Genomic DNA, 26,312 nt, shown 5'->3' with positions numbered 1-26,312 from the left:
CTGGCTGGGCCAGTCAAGAATGGTCACAGAGTTGTTCCGAAGCCACTCCTTTGTTATTTTAGCTGTGTGCTTAGGGTCATTGTCTTGTTGGAAGGTGAACCTTCGGCCCAGTCTGAGGTCCTGAGCACTCTGGAAGAGGTTTTCTTCCAGAATATCTCTGTACTTGGCCGCATTCATCTTTCATTCAATTGCAACCAGTCGTCCTGTCCCTGCAGCTGAACAACACCCCCATAGCACATTGCTGCCACCAGTGTGTTTCACTGTTGGGATTGTATTGGGCAGGTGATGAGCAGTGCTTGGTTTTCTCCACACATACCGCTTAGAATTAACGCCAAAAGGTTCAATCTTGGTCTCATCAGACAAGAGAATCTTATTTCTCATAGTTTGGGAGTCCTTCATGTGTTTTTTGGCAAACTTTATGCGGGCTTTCATATGTCTTGCACTGAGGAGAGGCTTCTGTTGGGCCACTCTGCCATAAAGCCCCGACTGGTGGAGGGCTGCAGTGATAGTTTACTTTGTGGAACTTTCTCCCATCTCCCTACTGCATCTCTGGAGCTCAGCCACAGTGATCTTTGGGTTCTTCTTTACCTATCTCACCAAGGCTCTTTTCCCACGATCGCTCAGTTTGGCTGGACGGCCAGGTCTAGGAAGAGTTTTGGTTGTCCCAAACTTCTTCCATTTAAGGATTATGGAGGCCACTGTGCTCTTAGGAACCTTGAGTGCTGCAGAAATTCTTTTGTAACCTTGACCAGATCTGTGCCTTGCCACAATTCTGTCTCTGAGCTCCTTGGGCAGTTCCTTCGACCTCATGATTCTCATTTGCTCTGACATGCACTGTGAGCTGTAAGGTCTTATATAGACGGTAGGTGTTTGCCTTTCCTAATCAAGTCCAATCAGTTTAATTAAACACAGCTGGACTCCAATGAAGGAGTAGAACCATCTCAGAGGATCAGAAGAAATGGACAGCATGTGAGTTAAATATGAGTGTCACAGCAAAGGGTCTGAATACTTATGACCATGTGATATTTCAGTTTTTCTTTTGTAATAAATTTGCAAAAATTTCTACATTTCTGTTGTTTCCTGTCAAGATGGGGTGCTGAGTGTACATTAATGAGAAATAAAATGAACTTTTTTGATTTAAGCAAATGGCTGCAATGAAACAAAGAGTGAAAAATTTAAAGGGGTCTGAATACTTTCCATACACACTGTATGTATGGGTGGGATATTCTTATCAGTTTATCACATATTCCTTTTTTTTTTTTTTTTCTCGTGTCTTTAAAAAACTTGATGTTATCTGGAAAAAGGATTAACAGGATGTCAGTGGCTAATATTTTTCTGGACATTAAGATGATTCAAAAAAGGAGTCATTGTCAACCAGATAGGTGTTGGGTAATAATAAAATATTTTGGCATTCAGGGCTCCGCAATCTTGGTATGGTATAAATTTGTTGCATAAAATATTTCTGAATAAACAACAGATCTTTCCTCATTTCTGAGTTTGTCCCTGGCAGTGAGAATGGTTGATTTTGATCTTATTTGGCTACCACATTAGAATCACAGAGTGCTCTTTCTGGGAGGACTTAATGGCACTCCGTCTGTGCTTCATTGTTGATTCATGTGTCATTCTTTGGACCACAGTTTTGTCTTACGAGTTTTTAGAAAAGCAGCACATAGTTCCCAATTGTTCCTGAATCACACAAGTGCTTTGTGATACAATATTTAGCAATGGAACAAAATTTGAATACTAGTGGTAGAAGTAATGCTAATGCTTTTCACTTTATGCCTTGAAGCATAAAGTGAAAAGGCACCAACACAGTGCTGTGAAACAGCTGCCGGCATGTGATACATACAGTGTGGAAGTATTCAGTTTCAGTATTCAGTTTTTTTTTCATTCTGATGGACCAGTCAAGGATATCACAGGAGAAACCAGCTTCCATTTATAAATCATGCAGATTGTGTCAGCCTCATTTGAGTCATGGATGGATAAAGAACAGTTGAAGTTAGATGGAATATAATTAGATTACAACACTATTAGCAGTGTTCAGTAGCTTACTTTGTTGCTTCCGACTTTGATCATTTACTTGATCACATATTCTTGTCTGTCTTCATACGGCTGCGTTGTTGTTAATCAAGTTCAGACGAACTGCTTGTAGGCTATGACAGATAATACTTCTTTCACTTTCATGACTTGTTTTTATTCACTTCGTCCACTACTTTCCTTGCTTTTTGTGATTAGTTCTGTTCCTTGAATGCATCACTGTCCTGTTTGTCCTTTGTTAAGCTCAGCTTTTGAAAGACTGAATACAAGTAAAACTAACTTTTGTGCAGTCTCAGGGCAGGGAATGTTTTATTTTGTATTTAACATGCACAGCCATGAGGTCGTTTTCACAGAAGACTGCTTAAGTCATCAGAAGCTCTTGTTCAGCCTTTTTTTTTTTTTTTTTTTTTTTTTTTTTGCAGTACCAGTTCATCATCACTGACAGTTTGCTTTTCAAATGCAAAGGTTCTGTTAAGAAATGCCAATACTCAACAAGAATAAGGACTTTAATAACCTTACTTTAACTATTGTCTTTTATAATCCGATGATTTTATGACTTGTGGGGTTTATTTTGCTTCGTTCTGTAGCACTTTGCAATTTGAATTTTGAAACGTTTTTATTTTATTATTATGAATAAATCAATATGCATATCTTTTATTGCCTGGATCTTCTGTGCTCACATTTTGTCTTATTGGAATTACAACAGTTTTATCTCAAAGTTGGTGCATCATGTGAAGAATCAAATATTCCCTCTGCATAGACTGCAAGTACTTTTTGTCTCTACAAAGTTTTCATTAGTAATTATATTTCATTAAAAACATTCAGTCTGCTGTTGAATTATGCTTTTTTTGTAGCGCCAGAGTACCACAAATGTAGGTTATGATTAAACGGTGTTATCCAGCTTATGAAGATATAAGACACTGAAGCACACATGGCTGTAGCTTGCATACGTGCACATACATACGTGTGTGAGTTTCTGCTTTTGCATGTAAGAGGTTATCACTAAATCAACCTCTTCCCCTTTTTTTAAATTTTGCAATCATTTGCCTTTAATTTTGCATTTTTTCACTTATACATTTTTAGAAATCAGTTGATTTTAATTTTTAATTGTTTGTCTGTAAGAGTAATTTGTCAATACTTTTAGACTATTCACCAAAGCCATTGGTAGCTTTAATAGGAATTAAATACGCCATGGCTTCAATATACTAATGCCACAGCTGCAGCAAAATCTAGGAACTTGTACGCCGTCTCCAGCCCTGGAGTTATGCACTCTCCTCTTATATCACCAATGCACTTTGACTATTTAGGGTCTATTCTAATGATCTAAATCAGTGATGCTCAACAGCATCAAGTGTAATTAGTAATGTTTATTGGAAATCCATTTGCAGCAAGTTCAGCGGGAACATATATGCCTATTTTAAGAGAGATGTAACCAGAAGGAAGACGTGTCAGGAGGAGGTATTATAGCAGTGTGGCACTGCTTCTATGAGGAGGAAAACTTTACAGATGATCTGTAATTGCTACTGAGCACAGAAAAGAAATCTGACTGCAATATGATGAAAAAAATGATTTGCTGAAGAAAATTCAGCCCTCCGTTTTGAATGAACAAACTGCGGGGCAGAAATTCACACTGAAAATTTCATTTTGGGCACAGCCTTCACTGGTTACTGTCACGTGCCGCCCTGCAGCGGCCTCTTGTTTATGGAGTGAGGACGAGACACTTTGTTGCTGTGAGTAGTTTGTCTTTGCATGTAGCCCATCAGCTCTCAGATCAGGTTTCCACTGACACTGATTTGAATGACAGGCATGAAGCAGCGGCCGTAGTCAGCCATTAGAAAATAATCACTGGAGAGGTGTTGGGCTGGACTGAATTAGAATTGACAGGCATATTTTAAAGTGTAATAGTGGATCTTTAATATGATGCATGCATTCAGTTGTTGCTATGGTTGCCAGTTTGAGACTATTATTAGGGAATTGAGGGCAGAGGTGTTCATTGATGTATTTTACACTCCCAGGACATTAGTAGTGACTGATTGAAACGAACTGTTTAAAATTCAGTTTTTCATTCTTGTTTGAGTCAATCAAATATTGCCTACAGTATTTAATAGCCTTTGATATAATTTTTCCTTTCATCAATGTCTTGTAGTTGGTTGGAGAAACATACATTTTCTCACTCACCAGTGTAGAAAGTAGGATTGTAGTGCACAGCCATATGCTGGATCCCCTATTCCCGTAGCTCAGCTTTCACTTTGTCTCAGTCTTGACGGCAATATATACAGCATGAGTGTATACTTGAGTAGTGTACATGGAAAAGATCCCCACACATTAGAACTGTCTATATCTACTGGCTGGGCGTGTGTCGATCTTGCACAGATTTTTTCCTTCTTTTTTGCCAGACTTCATGCTCAGTGAACTTTTATGCAGCATTGCCTTGGGTCCACCTAGCCAAGTACTTGAACTGACAGAACGTTTGATGCATCACTGCCCATACCCACACATAGTCAGTCTTTGTGTCTTTGCATTCTTTTCCCCTCCTTGCTTTTTATTCCTATTGACATGGGAAAACCCACTTTTCATTCCAGTGTTAAAGAAAGACTGAAATAATTCATAAATGACTGCCGCTTGTCTCAAAGCTTGGCAAAATAAAAGACAATAAGCTGAAGTGCTTTAGGTTTTTCACACTTGAATGTTTGATATGAGACAAAAAAACTCCCTTTACAGCTGGAAAATCACCCTCATTGTATGTGATTGATCATACAATGGAAGCATGTTTTATGTAGGACCATAAAAGTAGAGAAATGTTTTCAGCGTTAATCTCATTATGGGTTGGCCTCTTTTGATTACCCATTTTTTTTTTTGGGGCTTTGTTGTAGTAAAAGTTTCCTCAGACTGTGCACACAGGGAATAGAAAAGTATATTATTTCCAAAAGCCAGAGGTGAAATGGTGAGGGAGGGATGCATAAAAACAGAGCAATCTGGACATGGGTGCTGTGAGGCGAGTTGTTAGATGGCACAACCACAAATACCCTTTTCTCTGGATGACTGTATGTTGTTTTTTTTTTTTGACAGCCTCTTTATCATATCCACTGTTTGCCAGGATTTAACTAGTTCTATTGCTCTTGATGACAATTTGCTTCTTTGGACAAATACCCACCTCTCTCTATATCGCTCTGTCATTCAAACACACCAACACACACAAACACACAGCCGGTGAATTAATGATCTCATGAATAACCAGTCTGTGTCATCTGTGTGTTTATCAGTGTGATCCAGGACAAGTTCTGTGGCATCATCAACATCTGCGTTGAGGCGCTGCATGATGTAATGACAGAAGACCCCGAAACAGGAACCTTCAAAGAGTAAGTATGCATTAAGAGAGAGGAAAGAAAAACAAAAATGACAAAATTAGATGAATTCTTCTAAACCATTCAGTTGAAACCTTCTTGTCATTTTCTTCACAAGTGAAAGAAGTTTGTAATTGTAAAAGAGACAAAGATTGTGCCTGATGAGCGGAGACAGTTGAAGTATTCGTTCTGAAACTACTTGAAGCGGTGCATTTGCAGATGTGCTGCTATAATCCAACTTATCAAAAACAAAGCTCCAAAGAAAGAATAGAAAAATAATGAAACAAAAGCAGCCACTTACTCATGGATCGTGTCAGTGCGCTGAAGGAGGCTGAGTTGCAGTGTTTGACAGGACACATTTCTTTACAAAAATAATGGCCTGTGAAATGGCCCAGAAAACACTGGCTCGCTATGGAAGCAGACACTAACGCAGCCCCTACTTCGACTCTGAATCTTCTCTGCGCCATCACTCTCCCCTCTGGCTCTCTGTCCCAGTAGCATGGTACTCATTTCTTCTTAGACGTTAACCTGCATGCCGACACCTCTTTTTCCTGCTGTCAAAAATCCTCAGCACCCTCCTAAGATGTGCCAGTGTGAAATGATCTTAGATGTGCCCGTGTAAAATGAACTAAATTGTGTAGAAAGATTAGTCTTAAGTGTTTCTCTATTTATTATTGTGTGCGGAAATATTATGCTTCCATGCTGTGCACCATAACACACAAAAACATATTTGTGAATGCTTGTTCCCTCCCCTGAGTTTTATTCACTGTTTGGAAATGCAATCAACTGAGATGGGTAGCAGTGGGTAATGCAATCTTCCTGTTTGTATTAGAAATTAAGTTTAAAATTAAAATGGACTTTCCTTTTACTCCTGTTGTCATTAGTGGTTTGAAATTATTCCTGCATTGTGTGGAATAAGAATGAGAGTCATTTTTGCCATTTATAAATTCAATACAATAACAAGACAATTAGCAAGCCAATGCAGCATGTTACTCCAGTGTTATTGAAGAAATTCAATCCCTTGTCACGTGACTACTATGAAAGAAATTAAAAGTTGAAATGCTTTTTGTACTGTACTGAACTGTACAGGGCCAATTCTGACGAATGGGAAATGAGGATCCAGAAAAGTTGCAGTTGCTGAGGGAAATATCTGGATCTTTAACTGCTAAATGCTCCACTATGTTCACCGGGTAGTTGCTCAGTCAGTCTGTTTGCAAAGTTCATTTCTATACAATTAAACTGCAACAGCAAATATGTTTTGTGCGAAGTAACATCAATGAACATATCAGAAAAATGTTCACAGACGGCTTATTTGTTACCCAACTAAAATAGTTCTATATCCACTACTACAGCTACCTACTACAGCAATATTAAACTTTTTATGGGTATGTTAAAGCACTCACAGCACTTGGTTAAAATTAGGGAAAGAGCTTGGTCTGGTTCAATATAGGAAAAGTTCACAGTGAAATCAGACACAACAGGTTTATTTACATTTAACCAAAACCATAATCTTTCCCTGACCTTAACCAAAGTGCTTTTGTTGCTTAAACCTAAAACATAGATGGGATGCAAAATCTGGTCATGTGCTTTCTCCACCCACCTTCCACCCCGACCATGTCCAGGCGACTTCTAGGAGACAGGGTCGGAGCAGGTAGTGTAATGTTGCTTTTTTAGAGTTTTTCCAGCTGAAAATAACCTCATGAGAAAGATGAGAATGAACCAAAACAGTCAAGGTGCAGGCGAGACAGCTAAACAAGGACCTGAAACTCACTATAAAGCTCTGTGAAACAGAACGGAGCTGCTTGGGTGATGATTCTCCGTAGACCCCTTCTACATTGCCACAGTGATACATTGCTATGAATACTATTTATTGCTTTAAAGACTTGCTCATCCCAGAAGAAAAAGATTGGATTGTAGTTACTAAGCTGCATTTCTCAAAAAATGACCTGTGCTCCTGACACTTAATTCTAGCAAGTTGATTTTTGCTAGTTTGAATTTCATTAGTAAGAGTTCAGGTAAAATTTTAGTTAACATTTCTGATCACGAGTTCATCAAGTGTTACATGTCAAAGTCAGGTAATATGACATTCATGTGACATCCCCTACCTTATCTCTGCTCATAATGTGGATTAAGTAACAAAGACAAAGGAAATAAAAGACCATACACAGACTATGGACTCAACACAATGGTTTCTCTTGTAATTCTCTCTGCATGCAGATGAACTAATATGAATACCAGGCAGAGCTGTGTATAAAAGTGCCAGAGGGTACAGCCTTTTTTTTTTTTTTTTTTTTATTTGCCTTTGTGTGTGCATGCTGCCTGTTCTGAAATTGTCTCCTACTGTTCAGGTTTGTGTGCTCTTATTAAAATTGAGTTGAATATTATTGTGTTTGCAGCTGCATGCTGATGAGCCATTTTGAGGAGCCCAAGCTAAGTGATGATGAGGAGCCACCAACTGAGCAGGACAAGAGAAAGAAACTGGTGAGTCAATCACACACAATTGTACGCACACAGTACAGTTTTAATTTCGCAATCACTAAAACATTTTTATCATGTGCTGTTCTCATTTTAGATTTTTTTTTTTGATGAATAGCTCCAATAATAATACTACAGAGAACACTTCTCATAATACAACATTAAAACACTCAACAGAAATAAGCCCCATAATTTAGAGGCCCACAGAAAATTTATTTCTCCAGTAAGCACGGAAAATGTGGTCATTTCATACATTCGTTAGTCAGGCGCCAATTCAGAGCCACCTCTCAGCTTCAGTAGCTGCTGCAGCTTTTCAGGTACAGCACCATGTAATCACTTAAGCACAGCCCCCAGATACATGAATGTATCAGAGTAGCCCGCTGCGAGTCACTTTAGGTAAGCATGGACGTTGTTGAGTACCCATAAATGGCCTCTAGGTGGGGGATGTATACCAATTAAACAGTACAGTGATGCATGTGTGTATGTGCATGCATCCCTCTGCTACTCTGTCACACAAATTGTAACACTCCTTCACATTGTAAAAATATTGTTTAATTATGATGTTGGCGCCTCTCTGTGTATGCGCGCTTCTCCAAATGAGTGCCTGTGCAAAATTAAATTTATTAACAAATTAGATTTCACTGGTGTTTGAATGAGGAAATGCAGCTGTATTTGCTTCCTGGTGTGACTTTGTGTGACTTTCTCCGTGCGTGTGTATGTGTGCCTTTGCTGGGCGGTATTCCACTATACTTATCACCTCAGTCCAGACCCTGACTTTTTGCTCCAGGGAATAGAGAAGAGGAGACTTCGCACCTCTCTTGGCTTCTTAATGTGTGTGGGTGTGCGTGCTTGGCGCTGTGCCTGCATGCATGTGTGCAAGAGACGGGTGCGCCCACATGAGACGATTTTGAGCTTGAGGAGAAAGTTAATGAGGAAGTGGACCCGTGACATTTATTGACTCCAGTTTGTTGTGTTTTATGGCTTCTGTCCTTGGCAGGTGTGAGCATATTTGTATAAAAGCATTCATGTGCATGAAAATGTGTATGTTTATGCCAGGCTGAAAGAGCTCATGAGAGACTTCATAATGAATAGTAACCTCAAACTGTCTTGTTTATGCATCAATGCCTCACCTTGATAAATTTATTCAGACAGTGGACTGACCATGCATTATATGTGAATAAATTTAAAGCTCTCACATCCACATCGGTTAATTATTTTTAGATGTACTTGCACTCACTGGCATTCATTTAGCCAGCTTTCATCAGAAGCTGCCGTGTATGTCCACCATGTGCAGGGTTAGGTGTATGGGTCTGGTGCATTGCCGGTCACGCAGCAGGTAAAGGCAGGAGGCCTAGATATGAACACTGGCACTTGAAATGTCACATCCCTGGGAATGATGGAGCTTGAGGTAGTGAAAGAGGTGAAGCAATACCAACTACATATAGTTGGACTCACCTCTACACACAGCACTGGTCTTAGAACCAACCATGACAGAGACTGGACTCTGTCCTCCTCCATCTCTAGGGAGGTGTGTTTATTGTTGCTATTCCCTTACAGAACCCTACTGTGTTTGGGATTTCTTTTTTATATGCAGTGCATGTGGATAATAAGTGTGCTGTGGAGTACTTGCTTATTTACTGGCTGTTATTCAATGAATATTAAAGTTACTTTGAGTGAGAGAGAGAACAAATTTAATGCTTAGTCTAGCTAGACTGACCCCTTCACCTCTTTTACGCTGCAGCCTCATGCTAAAACTGTTTGAATTCATTTTCTCCCATCAATCTACACTCAATACCCTGTACAGACAAAGATAAAACTTTGTGTAAATTTATTAAAAGGGAAAAACTGAATAAGTATTCAGACCCTTTACTCAATATTTGTTGAAGCACCTTTGTCAGGGAGTACAGCCTCGGGTCTTCTTGGGTGTGAAGCGACAAGCTTTCCACAGCTGGATTTGCGGAGTTTCTGTCGTTCTTCTCTGCAATTCCTGCTTCATCTGTCCTTATGCTTCCTCACTTTCTACTCGTGCAGCCTCTGCTCATCAAGCAGTCTTACCACAGTCCTCTGCCTGTAGGTGATATTTGTATGATTGTGCTGTTTTGTCTTGTTGAATTAGATTTGCTGCTTCCTTTGGGGCACCTGCAATCCTGCATATAAGGAGAAATTACCTTGATCACTGGGCCTCAAATCACTCGCCCCAATATTTTCCTCAATACTCTGTCTCTAGTTAACAGTTCCTATTGTCGCTCTTTTATCTTTGTGTTTTAATGCTGCACCTGTGATTTTTATTTGCCTTTTATGTCCGGTTTGACATCTTGATTATTATCCCGTCTGACTCTCATGAGACACTGTGCCAGATAAATTTGAGAAAAGTGACTGACTCACAACTCCGTAGCAAACGATGTGTTCTATTTTTCTTTTCTATTTTTCTAGACTCAAACATGGATGTTTCTAGGGCAAAGCTCTTTAACGACTGTGAACGACTTCAAACACAGCTTATTGCATATGTACGTACTTTGTAGTCAGAAATTAAAATATACTGTAAAAAAAAGAAAGAAAAAAAAAAGAAATGTGGTTTTAGTATTTATTGATAATAGAGATGACAGGAAATAAGTGAGAGGTAGATGGCAACAACAAATTCCTCAACTGGATTTGAACCAGGTACATTGTGGTTCATGGTTGGCATCCCGACCCCTAAGACACAAGGGTTCCCCTATAAATCTTTATTAATTCATTCTGTAAATGTACTGTTGCCCAGGACTCGATTTCAAAGTGAAACTTCATTTATCTTTTGAACATTGAACCAGTATCACACTAAACAAACAAATTGCTAGTCAACTGACATTAGCTGTATTTGTTGATGATAAATTGATGAATTGGTGAGAAAGTGAGAAATTACCAGTGAGTCTTGCTTGACGATATTAAAGCTAAATGAAACTGTTAGCAGCTCTATACTTAAAACACTGACTACACCTTCAAATTCTGCCAGAAACCTCCTCCTTCCCAGTGTATTTTTAAGAGGAGTAAGGGAGCAACAGACTGTAGGAGGCTGGTAGTCAGACCTAACAAGCCACCAGGAGATGTTTGTATCTCTGTTGAAAAGAGAGGTAGTCTATACAGTACGTGTGTGTGTGTGTGTGTGTGTGTGTCTGTGTGTGTCTGTGTGTGTCTGTCAGTCTTTGGGGTATTATCAATGCGTAGCAGTAGCCATGCTGCTTTAGTAGCTTTCAAAAAAAATCCTTATGTATCTCAAACTGCCTGTTATGCAGCCCCTTAGTAAAGCCTCTGAATGAAACAAGGAATATTAGCTCGGGTCTCCTTAAGAGGCGTCCTGAAAAGCCCACTTTTTCTGATTGCCTGGACATCTGGAAGCTTGTTGAGGGGCAACACACTCAGCACCTGTGAGCACTGCCTCATCCTCTTACCGGTGTGGAGGTACTGAAAGAAAACTGTAGAAAAACTTAGAAACTTAGTAACTATTAACTAAAACAAAGTAGCATAACATAGTTGATTGTAAATAGCAACTTTTCAAATCCATCCGTACATGTGCGAGCCCGAATCTGATCCAGGAACATGAGAGCGGACAGCATGAATGTCCGCAGCAACAGATTGCAGCAGGACGTCGCTGTTCACTAAGTATTACTCCCAACACCTGCTTATTGTGCTATTGTGTGATATGACGGTGGATTTAGTTTTTCAGTCACAATCCGTATGTAAAAAAGTTTTCTACATATGCCTCTGTTAATACATGTACATGGGGGAAAGGAGCTAAAATACCAACTGTCAGGAAATACCAGAGCTGTTGCGAGGTTAAACTTTATTCTTCTGTTACCAAATGACTTTATAGTAAACCTGCACCGTCTGTTGTTTTTATACAAAGGGAATTTGTGTTCACTTTGGGAAAAAAACGGCGTCTTTACGACATGGTGACAGGATAAAACTAACCAAACTCATCCCGGCCTCCACTTTAATAACTTTCGAGGGCATGGCAAACTAGCTGTTAGGCGAGCATTATGCCAAAGTGTTACATAGTGATACACACATGGCATTTAAGACACTTCAGGAGCAGTGTTTTTCTGTGGGATTAACCCAAAAGTTTAATATAGGCTTTTAATATCATTTGCCCTATAAAAATCTATAATTTTAAGCTAACTGTGAAAGCCTATTGAGTTCCTGTTGTATCAGTGTGATCTGAGTCCTCTGACACTGCACGCACACACAGTCAGATATGTGATATGTGTGCGTGCATTTGTGAGTAAGCACCGCTGTTGACTGTGTCCAAGGAAGTAAGGACACTGCTTTTTCTTCTTAACCATGATGACATTATGGTGATTACACTGATTGCAGACATTTTACACAAACACATTGTACACATGTATGTTGGATGAAGGATATCGTCAGTTTTGAATAGCAGGACCTTGTCTTCCACTGCACATACACACAAACACATGAATTTAATATTTGATAATCCTAGAATGAATGAAAATTTTAAAAAATAAATAAAAGAGTAATGAAAAAATAAAAAGAATAAATAAAATAGAAAATCTAATTTAAATAATTGAGTTTGATTCTTATTAAAATGTCTTGCACAGCTCAGTGGTCCTCTCCATCTATCATTTCATTCAGACGTTGCCTCACCACTTGCTGCCATCTTCTCATTTGTCACTAAATATGACTTGCTTTGTTTTTCTGTGTGTGTGTGTGTGTGTGCGTGTTTGTGTGTGTGTGTATGTGTGTGTGTATGTGTGTGCGTGGGTGGGAAAGGGCGTTTGTGTTTTGGAAGCTCTTGACTGTTTCACTCTATCTTGTCTGGGTCTTGTAAGGCCCCTCACTTTGATCTGAGTGTTCCAGGCAACTAGACTAGGCTAACTGATGCTGTGCTTGGGTCTTGGTACGTAATGCATCATTTGATTCTTGTGCTTCATCTACAAGGTCAGCACCATCAAACAAGAGGAAGGATAGGCGACATCAAAGACTTTTCTCCACTGGGTACTAATGACATGTCTGTTGTGCCTTGGTGGCACACACCTACTTCAGCTTATTCTTCTTTTCTTTTACTGCACACTGCTGTACATGCACAACACACACACAGGTTATGGTGCTGTATTTGTGTGAGTAGTTTTCCAATGACTGCTTAGACAAATAGAGAGAAATAGATAAACAGATATCTTGTTAAACACAATAGTGCGAGAAAAACTGAGATATAATAAAGGGTCAGGTTGCTAAACCTGGTCATTGAATACTGATACAGGCCAGATGTGTTATCATGTATTGAATCATGTAACAAAATGCAAACTATTGTACTGCATCATGCTACTTTCATGTGAAGCCAGGTCTCAACTGATTGAACGGGGAGATCCGAAACAAACAATCCAGCAGTGTCCGTCACAACTTCAGTGGTATCTTGTGCAGCCTTGCAAATGGTTTCATGTTGTGTTTTTTTTTTTTTTTCTTTTCTTTTCTTTTTGTAAAGGATTGAGGTATTGGCCTTCAAATTTTGAATTGTTTATGGTGCACAAAGCAGTGAAAAATTGCATTTTCAAAAAACCTAAAAAAAAAAGCATGTCAAACCAAATGCAATGTCCCACTCACCTAAGATAATCAACAGACTTTGGTGTGAATTTTTTGTATTGGCAAGTCCTTTGTGAGAAACTAGAAAGAAAGAGAATGAATGAATGGTATGTGGATGTTTGCATAACTTTATACATAAACAACCCTGGTACTATTTGTAATACAGAGTGCTACAGTTCGGTCCAAAAAGTCTGAGACCTCTTTCCCATTCATTTCAACACACATGCACACACACTGTTACATCACCGTTACTCACATGTACAAGCTACAGAGCAGTCCTCATCAGCTTTTATCATGACCATAACTGACTGAAGAATGGGGATGCTGTAGCTTATTCCATCTTGAAAAGGCTTGAAGGTTCTCATTCTGTTTCTGCCATGTCAAAAATATTTAGGCCAATAAATGTGAGACCGTTACAAGACATTACACAGGAGTTGGAAAAGCACCGATAAAAAGGCAAGTTGGCCAGCCTGATAGATGAGAAAGTAGTGAAATATTATAATAATAATAGAAGTCATTAAAGGTGATCATGCCTATTTTGATTTTGATAAAAACAAAAGTGTACATTTGGTGATTCCTAAAGCAAAAGTAGTTTTCTGCATCTCAGACAAAAACTCCTTAGACAGTGTTATTGAAGGGAGTGTGGGTTTCGTGGAGAGAGAGACTGGGTCAAATAATTGTCTGCACATCACTTTCACGAATGTGCTAAAAGAAAGCTTGAGATCCGGTAGACCTTTTGTTGTTTGGCAGCCTAAATCTATAAAATGTGCAAAAACATGCTTTTATTGCAAATTCCTTTCTTTTCCTACAAAACTAACAAGAATTTGAACCAGGTTTTGATCATGAGGATCAGAAATTGCCAAATTCATAGGAAAACTCAACTCCTGTGTGGAATATGCAGCGTGACAAATATTTTGTCAGCCACCTGGCCCTGTAATCCAAATAGGACTTCAGTTAAAATTCCAATTAGAAGACCTCCTCCAGTAAAACTTTTGATGATTTAATGGCTTTGATAGGGCATCCCATTAAATGTGCATGTTTTGAAATTTGAGAAGAGGAAGATAAGGAATTATACCTATTACCTTGCTGCCCCGTGGCTGTTATTGCTCAGGGTGAATGGAAAACATTTTTCTAGTCATGAAATTGTCCTTTCATTTTCATTATTTTGTTTAGATTAGCAATAAGAGTGATTTAGTTTCCTTAAATGGCAATCCCATTAAATGCGCATGCTTTGATGTTTAATAAAGGAAATGATAGAAAATGATACCACTTACACTATTACTGAGTAGCTCCTATTGCTCAGAGTGAACCAAAAATGTTTTTAAAGCTTTGATGAATTACAGATTAATCATGAAATTGTTTTTGTCATTCAACAGCTTTTCATTATTTCATTTTTAATGAACAATCAAACTGACTCCAGAGGTCCTCTGAGGTATATATTTATAGGAAATGAGTTTCAGTGTTAGTGTTATCAATTCACTGTGGGCCACACAAAGCATTAGTAATGAAGACTTACCATTCTTGCTTTATTATTGCTCCTAGAATCAAGCAGACCATCAGTGTCAGCATAATTTGGTTTTGTTGAATAACAGACCTCAGTGACAGTGTTATTTTGCAGCACAAGATATAAAGATTCTTCTCTGTGCTGCCTAAGGCATACAGAGATATCAAAATTAGTTTCCATCTCTGTCGCTTCTCAGCTTTACAGCCATTTGTCCCTGAGAGTACTGGGAGTTGTAGGCTCTTAGAGTATGGCAATACAGTATTGCAAATATGTTGCAGTTTACCACTTCTTAAATTAACCAAAAGTTAAGTACAGAGGGAAAACTTGCTTCCAGGGTTACTCACTAACACAGCTTATTACATGGACGGACTTTGAAGGGACTCTAGCTTGTATGTCGGTTATTGGGGTTATACCAGAACAGGCTCAGTGTAGCTTTATAAATGGCTGTTAGTAGAGTTAGATTTTAATCCATGCAAAAGAAATGGGGTTATATACAGTGTAGGCACTGTACTCTGTATATATGGATGGATTTTTTTTTTTTTTAAAGTGAACCACTGCAGATGTTCAACCATCATTTAAAGACACAAGTTCTAAAAGCAAGCATAATGAAAATTAAATACAAATATGAAATATAAACTGAGTGATTGTCCGAGTGTTGACTCTATTTACTGGTTGGACAGACCAGGTGGGTCAGGTAATCTCCAGGTATCGCAAGTGATTTCAGGGTTAAATGTGAGTTATGTTTAAATCTATAGTATGTGACTTTTCTGCATGAAAATGCCTAAAAATGACTCGGCCTGTTATATATATATTGAGTTGATTCCACGCTCCTTCACAATGTATCAAAACTCAGTCTTTTGTTATTGTTTTCATGGAGAGACCCCAAGTGGCAGAAAATTACATATTGAGTGTTGAAACATAACTGTATCTGGAGGGTCATAACCACTGTTGAATGAATTTTACGGAAAGAAATTACAGCATCCACATAATAAAGAGAAAGGAAAAATCCAAATGTGAGTGTGGCAACTTTACTGGCGATGTGCAGCAAGTTCCATTCAGGTGAAGGGTACAGGAGCATGTCTAAGGCACTGAATGTCCCTCGATGTAGGCTACAATAAGGCCAGTCTTATTAAACCTAAAAAAAATATAGCAATGCCTAGAGCAAGCTCTCCTCAACTGAGTGTCCATGGGATAACGGCAATAGGGAGCAAGGTAACCCAGAGACCATACACAGCAGTACAATGCTTATTCTCTTGATTTAGTTGCAGTGTTTTTTCAACCATTTCACAGTGAAATGGAACTTTTTTCACCGCAGACATTTTGATTTGGAAAAGCACCTGTGTTATTAATAACATTAATGATGACTCAGTTTTATTAAACATCCCGGTAACATGCAAGCCAGCATGCATCTCCATGCAACAAAATGGACCTCTCTGGAGTAGAAAGCAGCCATCATTAATGTTCTTAAATACTTTTCATGTCAAAATGTCTGCCATGACAAGGCTCCATTAAAGGCCATGTGCACCTGTGGTAAACCTGCACAGGTGATTTTAATTGATTTGGCTGATTACGCCTCTCAGGCTCAGGCTCACTCATCATCTCTGTTGCACCTGTTAAGCTGGACAGGCACTGTCCTTTTGATCAATCTTGGAAAGTGTGTTAGCTCGGACTACATGTTTTAATCAACCTGCACATCCAGAACCTGCAATTTTATACTCACACTGTACAGATCAGTTGACCAACAACATCGTGGATGCTCACAGTGAACGGAAACACTAAACCCACCGTCAGTGTTGTCCACTGACAATTCCAATAATATTCATTAAGACAAGATGACCGCGTTTTCAGTGTTCACAAAAAGAGAGAAATGCAGCGTCAGTTTTATGTTCATTCGTTTATGAACAGAAAGTAAGAAGGAAAAAAAAAAGAAAAATGTTGAAATGTTGATACTAATCTAATAACATTAAAACAAACTACAAGACAGCCAACCAAAATTTCTGACATGCTAGAAATCCAACCGCTTGTCTGAGAGCCATATCATTGATTTATTGGGTAATTAATTGGGGGTCATGACCCCCCTCAATCTGCACTTCAAACAACAACTAATTGAAATTCTGTCCGATTCTAAAATCAGTCGGGGTTAAAATAGTTTTTAATCTGTACAGTGTCTGCCTGGCTTTAGGGTGGGAAATATCATTCTTATATGTTCATGGAGTCTGGTTGCCTCATGTTATTCCAACATAGTTTGGCCCATTTTCAGCCTTAACAAGAGTCTAATCAGCCAGAATAAATGACAACATCTGTGAGGATGTTCAGGGCCTTTAAGGATTCTGAGATGACTGTTAGAGTATTCCTAATCATCTATCATTAGTGTTGCCATACTGATTAAACTGTTCCATGGTGGCATATTAACAAGACTGGAACCTGCTGTTATAAAGAGCAGCCAGATATTAAAACGTAGAGCTTGCATCTCAGAGAATGCTAGAATCATTTTGTCCACTTACATCTGCAGTCATTACGCCTGTCATTGTGTTAATGTCACGTTTGAGTGGATCACATGATGACGCAGCCAAAAGTGTGTTTAGTATTTTCAACTGTCAGCTCTTTGGATTTATTGGGAGTTAATTAGTCTTCAAGTTCAAGTAATGAGGATAATCGATCTTTGGTCTGACAATTCACAGTTGTTAAATTGATCCTAATACATCATGATTACCAGTGTGAAGCTCATTCATTCTGCATGTGGCTCATTACAACCAATCTGTGATTTTGATTGTTTGCTGGGAGAGCTGAAAAATTAGTCTGATTTCACGCTGCTTCCTATTTATTCTCACCCTTAGTCCTGTTCACTTCAGATTCAGGGCTTGTCAGACAGGTGAAAAAATGCCAGACTTATTGGTCTCTGCTTGTGACAGGTGGATTTATTAATATAATAATAAAGCGTAAATGAAGTAATAAAGCATTAACCTGAATTGACAGAGCAAATGTTAATCTACAGTACAACAATCATTGGCATATTGCCGGCAGTTGAACAGTATTGTCTGATAAGGGATAATGAGCTGCAAGTGTAAGGCTGGCAGCTGCACAACAGATGCTGTTAAACCAGAAAGTCCGCAGAGAATGAGGTGTCCAGCACAATATAGCAAATTCCCAATGGATAGTTTGCAAAACTTTTGGCTCAACTTTTGAAAATTACTTTTCGCACTTCTGACAGTATCTGGTTGAGTGTCCGACGTTTTCAAACTTTTACTTTTTTCAAAAGTACAGAACTGCACTGCAAGCAATTGTGTCGCAAAGATCAAAACCACCAAGCAAAGGCATGATAATAAATCATTAAAATAATTTAGACTAACTTGATAAATCGCTAAATTTCTTTTTTTTTACTTTTTTTTTTTTTTATTAGTTTTTTGTGGAGGTGAAAAAGATCAGAGGTGTATTCTTATGATCTACCAGCCCTCTCTGAACAAAGGATGCTGCACAGTGGAAATGTCAAAGCAACAACATCCACAGTCTGATCTTTTTTAATATTGTTTCCTCTTCAAAATCTCATGCATAAAAGCAGCTACACTTATTTGTTCAGGATATTTCTCAGTCTGTGTCATGATTTGGCCAGATTCGGGCAAGCATATGAGACTTGCACATATTCTCTGTCTGACGTGAAGTGTTTGTTCACCAGCATTGTGGAATCGTCAATCCAGTGTATCTCTGACCTGAACGGGACCTCAAAAAGCTTACAGCTTCTGCACTAGCATTTTACCAGACCTGGTTCATGGAATTTTATACTTCTTGGAGAACAGTTTTACCAAAAGAGTTACTTGTGGAGAGATTTTCTCTTTGTACCTCTAACTAATGACTAAGCTGTTAAATTTATTTATAATTGACAGATACAATAAGATTCTCTCTTGAAATGAGCTGGCAGAATAAGAAAGCAGATATCTCAGTGGTATTGTCAAAGAAAGAGAAGTCTGATCTTATTTCTTTTTCTGCAATAATTAATTTCTCTCTCTCTCTGTAAACAGTAAGAAAAATTATTTGACCTAAAAAAAAAAAAAAAAACTCCATAAATATGTTTTCTTATTTATTTGTTGTCACAGTTTAGTTTTATAAAAACTTTTCAAATCAGATAGAGCAAACCATACCGGTGTTACTGTGAGGAAAACGCATTGCAACCAGTTTCCAACCCACTGTTGGAGACCTGTAAACAAATGAAAGTTATGTTTACATAATGTATTGTATGCACTGTATCGTTTACATCTAACAAACATGTTGAATGCATTCGAGTGCCTTTGTCGGCTCATTGCAACGATTTTGGCCAACTGTCGATCAGTGGAATAGTGTGAAACTGGCTGAAGGGATGTTTATCATGTCATGCATGTTTTGCAGGAATTTTCTGTGTATATCACAGAGAAAACTCGTTAAACACTGCTCCAAGGTGCTACTAGTGGTCACAAACTCCACAGGATACCTTTGAGATTGAATGTCAAAGTCGTTTTTTCATCAAAATTCATGAAATGATTCATTCTTCTTTCCATGAGAATTCAGTGCCTTGAGACATCACTTTCTTGACCTCATCTGGAATTGAAGTGTGTTAGTCAAAATAAAGAGGGTGTTGCTGCTCTTCATCACACTATGTCTTTATGTCCCGTTGATTATTTTATTACTCAATATTAGTCTCAATATTGTTCGCCTAACAATATTAGTTAGGCAAACCCAAGACGCTCGGTTACATTATTATCTAATAACCACACAGACCAGCCAAGTAAAAAATGTCTGTCTGTAACAGACTGCATGACTGAGTGTCAACAGCATTTGTGGAGTTTGATTTTTTTTTTTTTTTTCTCCTGTGACCAAGCGACCAATTACATAATAATGTGGAATAGGTAAATGAACCATTTTAACCAATCATCTGGAAGAAGGAATGTCTGTAAATCTCCATCTATCTGTAAATGAGCATGACTGATTCTTACAGTGTCTGTTGTCCACAGCTGCTTCATACTGCTTGAAAAGCTTCTCCTTCAGTTCAAAATCGCTGCAGCCATTTAAGGCAGCAGGACGGATATGCTGATAAATCTGCACCCTCCACGTCAGAGCGCAGTGTCATCATGTGTGGCTGTCCACTGTGTTCACCTTTATTAAAACACGTGCCTCAAATCACACCCCGGCACCATTTATTGAATGACAACAGGCTGCTACAAAGTAAGCCCATACAATACTGCATACATCAGACTGGTCCATTATGACGCAGTATTCTATTCTGAGAACTGCTAATCAGTCCTGTGCGTCATTGCCGTATTCTCAACTTTTTAGCAAATGTAGCATTTCATCTTTTATTCTTGAAATCTATTACAGTGAAAATTATCATTTGTGTTTATGACGTAAGCTAGAATAGAAATAAAACTGAAATAGCGTCGGATTGATGTGGTCACATAATTGGCTTCATCAACATTTTAAATTAGTTAGGTGCTATGTGTTCATATAACGCCGCTCAGCACCATCCAGGCAACAATATGATTTTCTGGAGAAGCCTCTTGCCATTTGTTGGGCTGTTGTCGTCATGCGTCACTGGGATTGGCACAGCTGTTTCAGAGCAATGAGACCAGTGATGTGACTGTGAATTCATTAATCAGCACACCCGCCAAATTATGTTTTTTCCTCAGCCAGCCTTTTTTTCCTTTTTTTTATTTCTTTTTTTTTTTCAATTTTTGCTGCTGCACCAACATGAACCAAAATAACAGGTGCCCTTGGAGATGCCCACACAGTCTCCCCGCCCAAGTCCTACCGCTTTGCACTTGTGTTGGCCTGTGTCAAAATAAATGAATATCTAACACATTAAATTTAGCTTGACTTGTATATTGTATATATTTGCAAACCTCAAAATCCCGAGTTATAAATTGAAGTGAATCAATTTAGCACAAATATAGTTGTCACAGTGTATCACAAATGTCAATTGTGTTGCAGACATCTGTTGATGTCATTAATAATAAATCTTGATTTCAAGTTTATATCACAATAACATACAAAGAATTGAGTTATTATGCTCTTCCTCTGTCTGAGCGCTCCCTTTTTTCCTCTGCATTCCCTCGTTATAACTATTATGTTTTTCAAAAGTTCCAAACTGCCCAAATCGCTGACTGCATTCTTCCACCCCTGAGTCCCATCTTACAAAAGCAGAAATTGGTCCTTGAGCGCCTGGCAGATGGCACAGCAGATTTCAGACAGGATGTTGCATTTCACTGTTTGACCCAGCTTGTCGCTCAAAGCCTCAGTTGCAAGAGTCACAGCCAATCTCTCAGCCAAGTGATTGATGCCAGAATGATTTATAGCCCTTTGTTTATTGACAGTCTATGACTATCCTTCAGGTTCTTACTCTGTAAGCTTTGTCCTCAAACTAATTTTAATGGCATTTGTGTAGATTTGAAGGGAACAAAAATAAAGAAGCTAACTTCATGTCCTGCATTCAATCACTATATAATTATTTAAAGAAAAACAGCTTTGAAGATCATTGAGCTGAAGACTCGGCACATTTACTTTACTCTATGTTGTCACACTGGTGCACATATTAATTTACAATCCCCCATAAACATAGGCATCTCCCCAGACTCATATTTTATTATTTACAGTATTGATGCGATTTGGTGCAGTTGACAATATCTGCCTCGATGAAAGTTTTTTATGCATTCCTTTTAAGGCATTAAATGTGAAAAAAAACAAAAAAAAAACAGTTTAATAGTTTATCTAATACATTTCAGCACAAATACATTGTGCTTTTGGACTAACACTCTCCAGAAACTTAAGCTAACTACAGGCCCTGGTCACTGATGCCAATGTGATGAAATCAGCTGTTCAGCTGTGTTTTACACCGAAAAGAAATTGAATTGTTAATGGAAAGATGTGTACAGAAAGAAACGTAAGGACATCTGCTCCAGACACTGCAAACTGAGGCAAAGAAATGTTAACCGTCAACTTGAGTAAAAACTCAGAGTTATTCTGTGTTGTTGTGAGGCAGAAAGGAGAGGCTCTAAAGGAAAGTGGTAAGTTTGGAAAATACGCCCGGGCAGTCACTGCTTGTAAACACAGCTGATGTCAGATGGGGAACGCCTCTAACTGGCAGCTTTTGACCAGTAGGTGCACTGAAAAACCACTTAAACATTCAAAGGGTAATAAACATTCACTTGACTTTGTATCAAAAATGCAGCTTCCTCTTTTTTTTTTTTTCTACTGTCCATCACAACACCAATAATCACAACACTCACTGCTACACTTAAAGATATCTGGTTGGTACCATTCACCGTTATGACACACTACTAGAGGGTTCTAACATTTACGCCTTCTAGTATAATACTAATTAGGGTATTACAATTTGTGCTGCCTCATTTGGTGAGGAAATTACTGCAATCAAGTTTTAATCCCCCCTCTAAGTCGAGAGACCATGAACTAATGAAACCTAAGATAAGGAGAGTGAGGTGTGTGTTTGGGGGTTGTGGGGGTCTCTCTCTCTTCCGGTTCTTGCTCTTGTTTCTCTGACTGTTGCACTGACCTCTCCTGTCCTAAACTTGTTTTGAATTCCTATATCTTTCCCGATGGCTATTTAATATTGCTGTCTTTTTTCTCTATGGTTGATCAGCCTTTGTCCCTGAAAATAACGTTGATGAATGTACATGACCTTGAGCTCTCGGCTAACTGTTCTGTCTCACTCTGTTTGGTTTCTCTTCTATCTGGTCCGTGCAAGTTGTTATTTAGACCATGTCAACACTAATGTGAATAAATTTGAAATTGAAATACTCTACATCCACACTAGCATTTTCAATGTCTTGGAAAAGTGTGCTTTCGAACAAAGGAAATGTTGACAAATCTCTACTCATTGCTTTGTAGTGCTGCTATCATCTGCTGAAGAGCATGTTTGGGAAGATTGGGTGTTTTGACAAACATGGGTGGTTTTTCTGCTTCGTCTTATCAGGGTAAAGCTTTGCTCTGTTGCCTCCACCTGTGTGATTGCCTCTTCCATGTTTCAGCATGGCTAATCACAAATTATAGGTGTTGTCACTAACAAAGCGTTCTGGCTTTTTAAGGGTATTTTGTCTTTTTTTTTTAGTATAAAAAATTTGGATTTTGGTACTTCAAAACCTGTACTTGCAAGAAACTGGAAAAACCAGGGCCTTTCAAATCACTATTTTGTTCTTGTGCTGTCAACTGACAGCAGAAATACTGTCGTTGATAAAAGTCTGTATAGTCTGTCAGTTTTGCAGCTAAGCAAAAGTATTTCTGCCATGTTTGTTAAAGGTTGGCAGTAATACACAAACATTTTCTTCAATACTGGAATCCAGCATTTTCAAATGTATTTACTTTGGAGAGACGTGCTAATAAAGATCAGTGGTGGAAAAGGCTGGTGTAATTTGAGTGGAAGGACAAAACTACAATAAAAACAACACTAAATTAACACCAGCTTGACATCTTGTTTTTGCTGACCTCAAGTGCTTTAACATCTCACCTTGCTGCTGTGATGAAGGTGTGTTCTCCACTGTGTGTTGGTACACTGCGGCATTACTGTTGGTTGTGGTTACAGACGCAACAGAGCACACTTCTGACCACACCAGCAGTGATACTGCTTTTTGGTCAGAGGAGCAACACATTTTAAATGTTCAGCAGTGAAACAATGTTTTTTTTTTTATTTACTTATTTTTTATTATTAAAGTACTGCTCAAAGCCCTCCCAGATTGGAAAGTGTCCCATAGCCACATTTTACTTTAGTGAGATCATGGAGGTAGTTTTGTTACACAATGTGTATTTTCCCATTTTCTCATGTCCAACTTTCTGGACCACCGTCTTTGTTGATATATAATTGTGGCGATATGTACCCTAGAGCAGTGGTGGTTTTGCAGTTGTTACCTCCCATTCTTAAGGGTGTTTTTAGTGTGTACTTTGTGTCGGGGTAAGGCCTCTAGAACTACTCACTACCAACACCTCTCCCACTTAAAGGTCTTCCTCGTGTCCTCTGAGCTGACTCATTGAGCCATGAACCTAGACACAGTCATTAGAGATCCTGACTGAGGGGGTTTACATCAACACATTACTGTACAGCTAAAACACACATATATATCACTTTCTCTCACTTAAAAAATCCATTTCACACAATTAGCTAAAAATGTCTGAGCGGCCAAATGAGTCTAAATTGCAATAATTTAAATGATCATTGAATGAGAAATGGCAATCTAAGTTATAAATGGGGCAATTAGAAGCCATGTAATCCAGTCATGAGGTTAATCGTGCTTATTGTAATTTAGATTAATTATAAAGGGAGATTCCACCAATTTCAGTTTACATGGCATGGTTTTCACAGCCTGTAAAAACAGTGCTTTGTCAGGTTTAAAGAAACGACCCCTGTGATGTCATTAGGCTTATCTCGGCCAGGCCTAGGGGACTGCGACAGAAACTTACGGATGAACATGGGTCAAATTGCTGAGGCCATTCCTAGCTAACAATTCATACAAGCAACTCCAGTTTTGTCATTATCCTTGACGAATTGGCCACATATCCTTGTATATAGCCCTAATAATTAATCATCTGAGAGTCTGAATTTTCCATTGTAAAAGTGAAGTTATGTTTGAACATCTGCACCTGGTTGGTTTTTCTGTGATCTCTCCTTTATATTTAAAATACAATGAAAATAGAAAAGGCAAATAGATATAGATATGCGTCTGTATGTACAAGTATGTAGGTGTCCTTCAATCCGGGCAGTGTATGTGGGGACACCAGTAGATAGCTGATATCTGCGTGAGTTGGAGTGGGAGAAGCCTTAGGTAATAGGATTAATGTCAGACTCGGATGCTCATAAAGGCCCATTCCCACCAGGCCAGTGTAGCTCTGCCAACACATACACACATGCAGAGAGACTTCCACTCTCATGCGTAATACCCATTGGCTACAGTCTCACATATGCTTCCCTAAATTCTGGCATACATGCATACGAACAATCCCTCGTATCCCTTATTCTTCAACATGTATAATCAAAGACGGTCATGCCTCTAAAGTTCTCCTCCACCTCAAATGTTGGCAAGGCTGGCAATATGCTGCATTTCTACTGTCAACAAATCCCATGAATAGAGCAAAACCAACAATGCATTAGTCAGTCCTCTCAGTATTTCCCAACTTCCTCAGCCTGTCTCTGGCACTCACCGCCAAGCCCGTTGGTTCCTACTGAATTGTTACTCAAACAGGAGTAAACAGTGCATTTGCTGGGGACCATTTTTCAGCCCTGAATTTGATCTGCTACTGAGACGGTGTTTGTGGCATCGACTCAAAATTAACGACCAGCGGTGCCCACGTTCACGGGAATAAAGGAACAAGTCACACAGTGCAACAATGAGGCACAATTACTTGTTTTTAATCATTTTTGGAAAATGGAGGTGTCTGGCACAGAATAAGCTGTATCAGACTTTGGCAGCACCTCATTGTTGCTTTTGGTGTTTTTGTTGGATTTGTTAATTACAAAAACAGACTAGCATTGGACTTATTCTTTAAACCATATGTTTGATGAAATGTGTTTGATAACATCTTTTTTATGTTTTGGAGCAACAAACCTTTTACTGTATTTGTCTTTTGTTTGTTTGTTTGTTGGTTGGTTTGTTTGTTTGTTTGTTTGTTTTGTTGTATCTTGATCCACACTATCACCTGTTTGCGTCCAGGCTGTGTTCTTATCCAGCCAGTTGGCACCAACAGGCTTATTTCACAGACAAAGGGACGTACTTAGTTTGCAAGTAAATCTTGAGTAGAGTGTAAATTCCACATTACTGGCATGGAGTTATGAAGCTGTGGAGCCTCACATCAGTTGAGTGCATGACAACACTGGTCATAGAAAAAAATGCTAACACCAAAAATGTTAGCCTACACCAGGGCAATCTTAGTAATGACAATACAAATGAATAAAGTTTATTTTAATAGGCAATTTACTTCAGGTAAAAGCGCATAAAAAGTTTTATCGCCATGGGCGCACAGCATCATCATCATTATCATTGTCATAAGCACAGTTTTCTCTTCTCAGCACATGTCGCCTACTTCTACATTCTGTCTCTGCTCTTTTTTCCCCCTCTTCATCTGCTCACTAGTCAACTACCAAACCCCTTCCCCTTTCTTCACATCTCATCTCTCTCTCTCTTTCCATTCTGCCTCTCATTTATCTTCTACTCTCTCTGAGGCATGAAGACCATTGCTTCTTTATCAGTGAGCCGCAGCAGGGGGCATGTCACTCTCCCTCTATCCTTTCCTCTCATCATCCTCACTCCATTTCTCATTTTACTCAATCCTGGATTGGTTTTGTCTTTCCTATCCCTGCATTTTTGCCTTGACAGGAATATCTGGTTGACTGTGCTCCCTATCTTTATGCAGAT

General features: G+C 38.8%; 1 protein-coding gene across 1 annotated transcript in view; it reads left to right on the top strand.

The window, feature by feature from the left end:
* The window catches only part of ipo11 (importin 11), a 114,885-nt gene that overhangs the window by 78,453 nt on the left and 10,120 nt on the right, over window positions 1–26,312 (top strand). The window contains exons 28-29 of the mRNA XM_023393535.2: window positions 5,301–5,396; window positions 7,778–7,862. Coding sequence (XP_023249303.1) covers window positions 5,301–5,396; window positions 7,778–7,862 — 181 coding nt within the window. The remainder of the gene's footprint in view (window positions 1–5,300; window positions 5,397–7,777; window positions 7,863–26,312) is intronic.

This window comes from Seriola lalandi, unplaced genomic scaffold (genome assembly GCF_002814215.2).
Source record: "Seriola lalandi dorsalis isolate HSWRI2012SDOR001 ecotype SW California unplaced genomic scaffold, Sedor1 jcf7180002054938, whole genome shotgun sequence".
Classification (NCBI taxonomy): Eukaryota; Metazoa; Chordata; class Actinopteri; order Carangiformes; family Carangidae; genus Seriola; species Seriola lalandi.
Note: the sequence above shows the minus strand (reverse complement) of the source record. Positions and strands in the feature narration are given on the sequence as shown.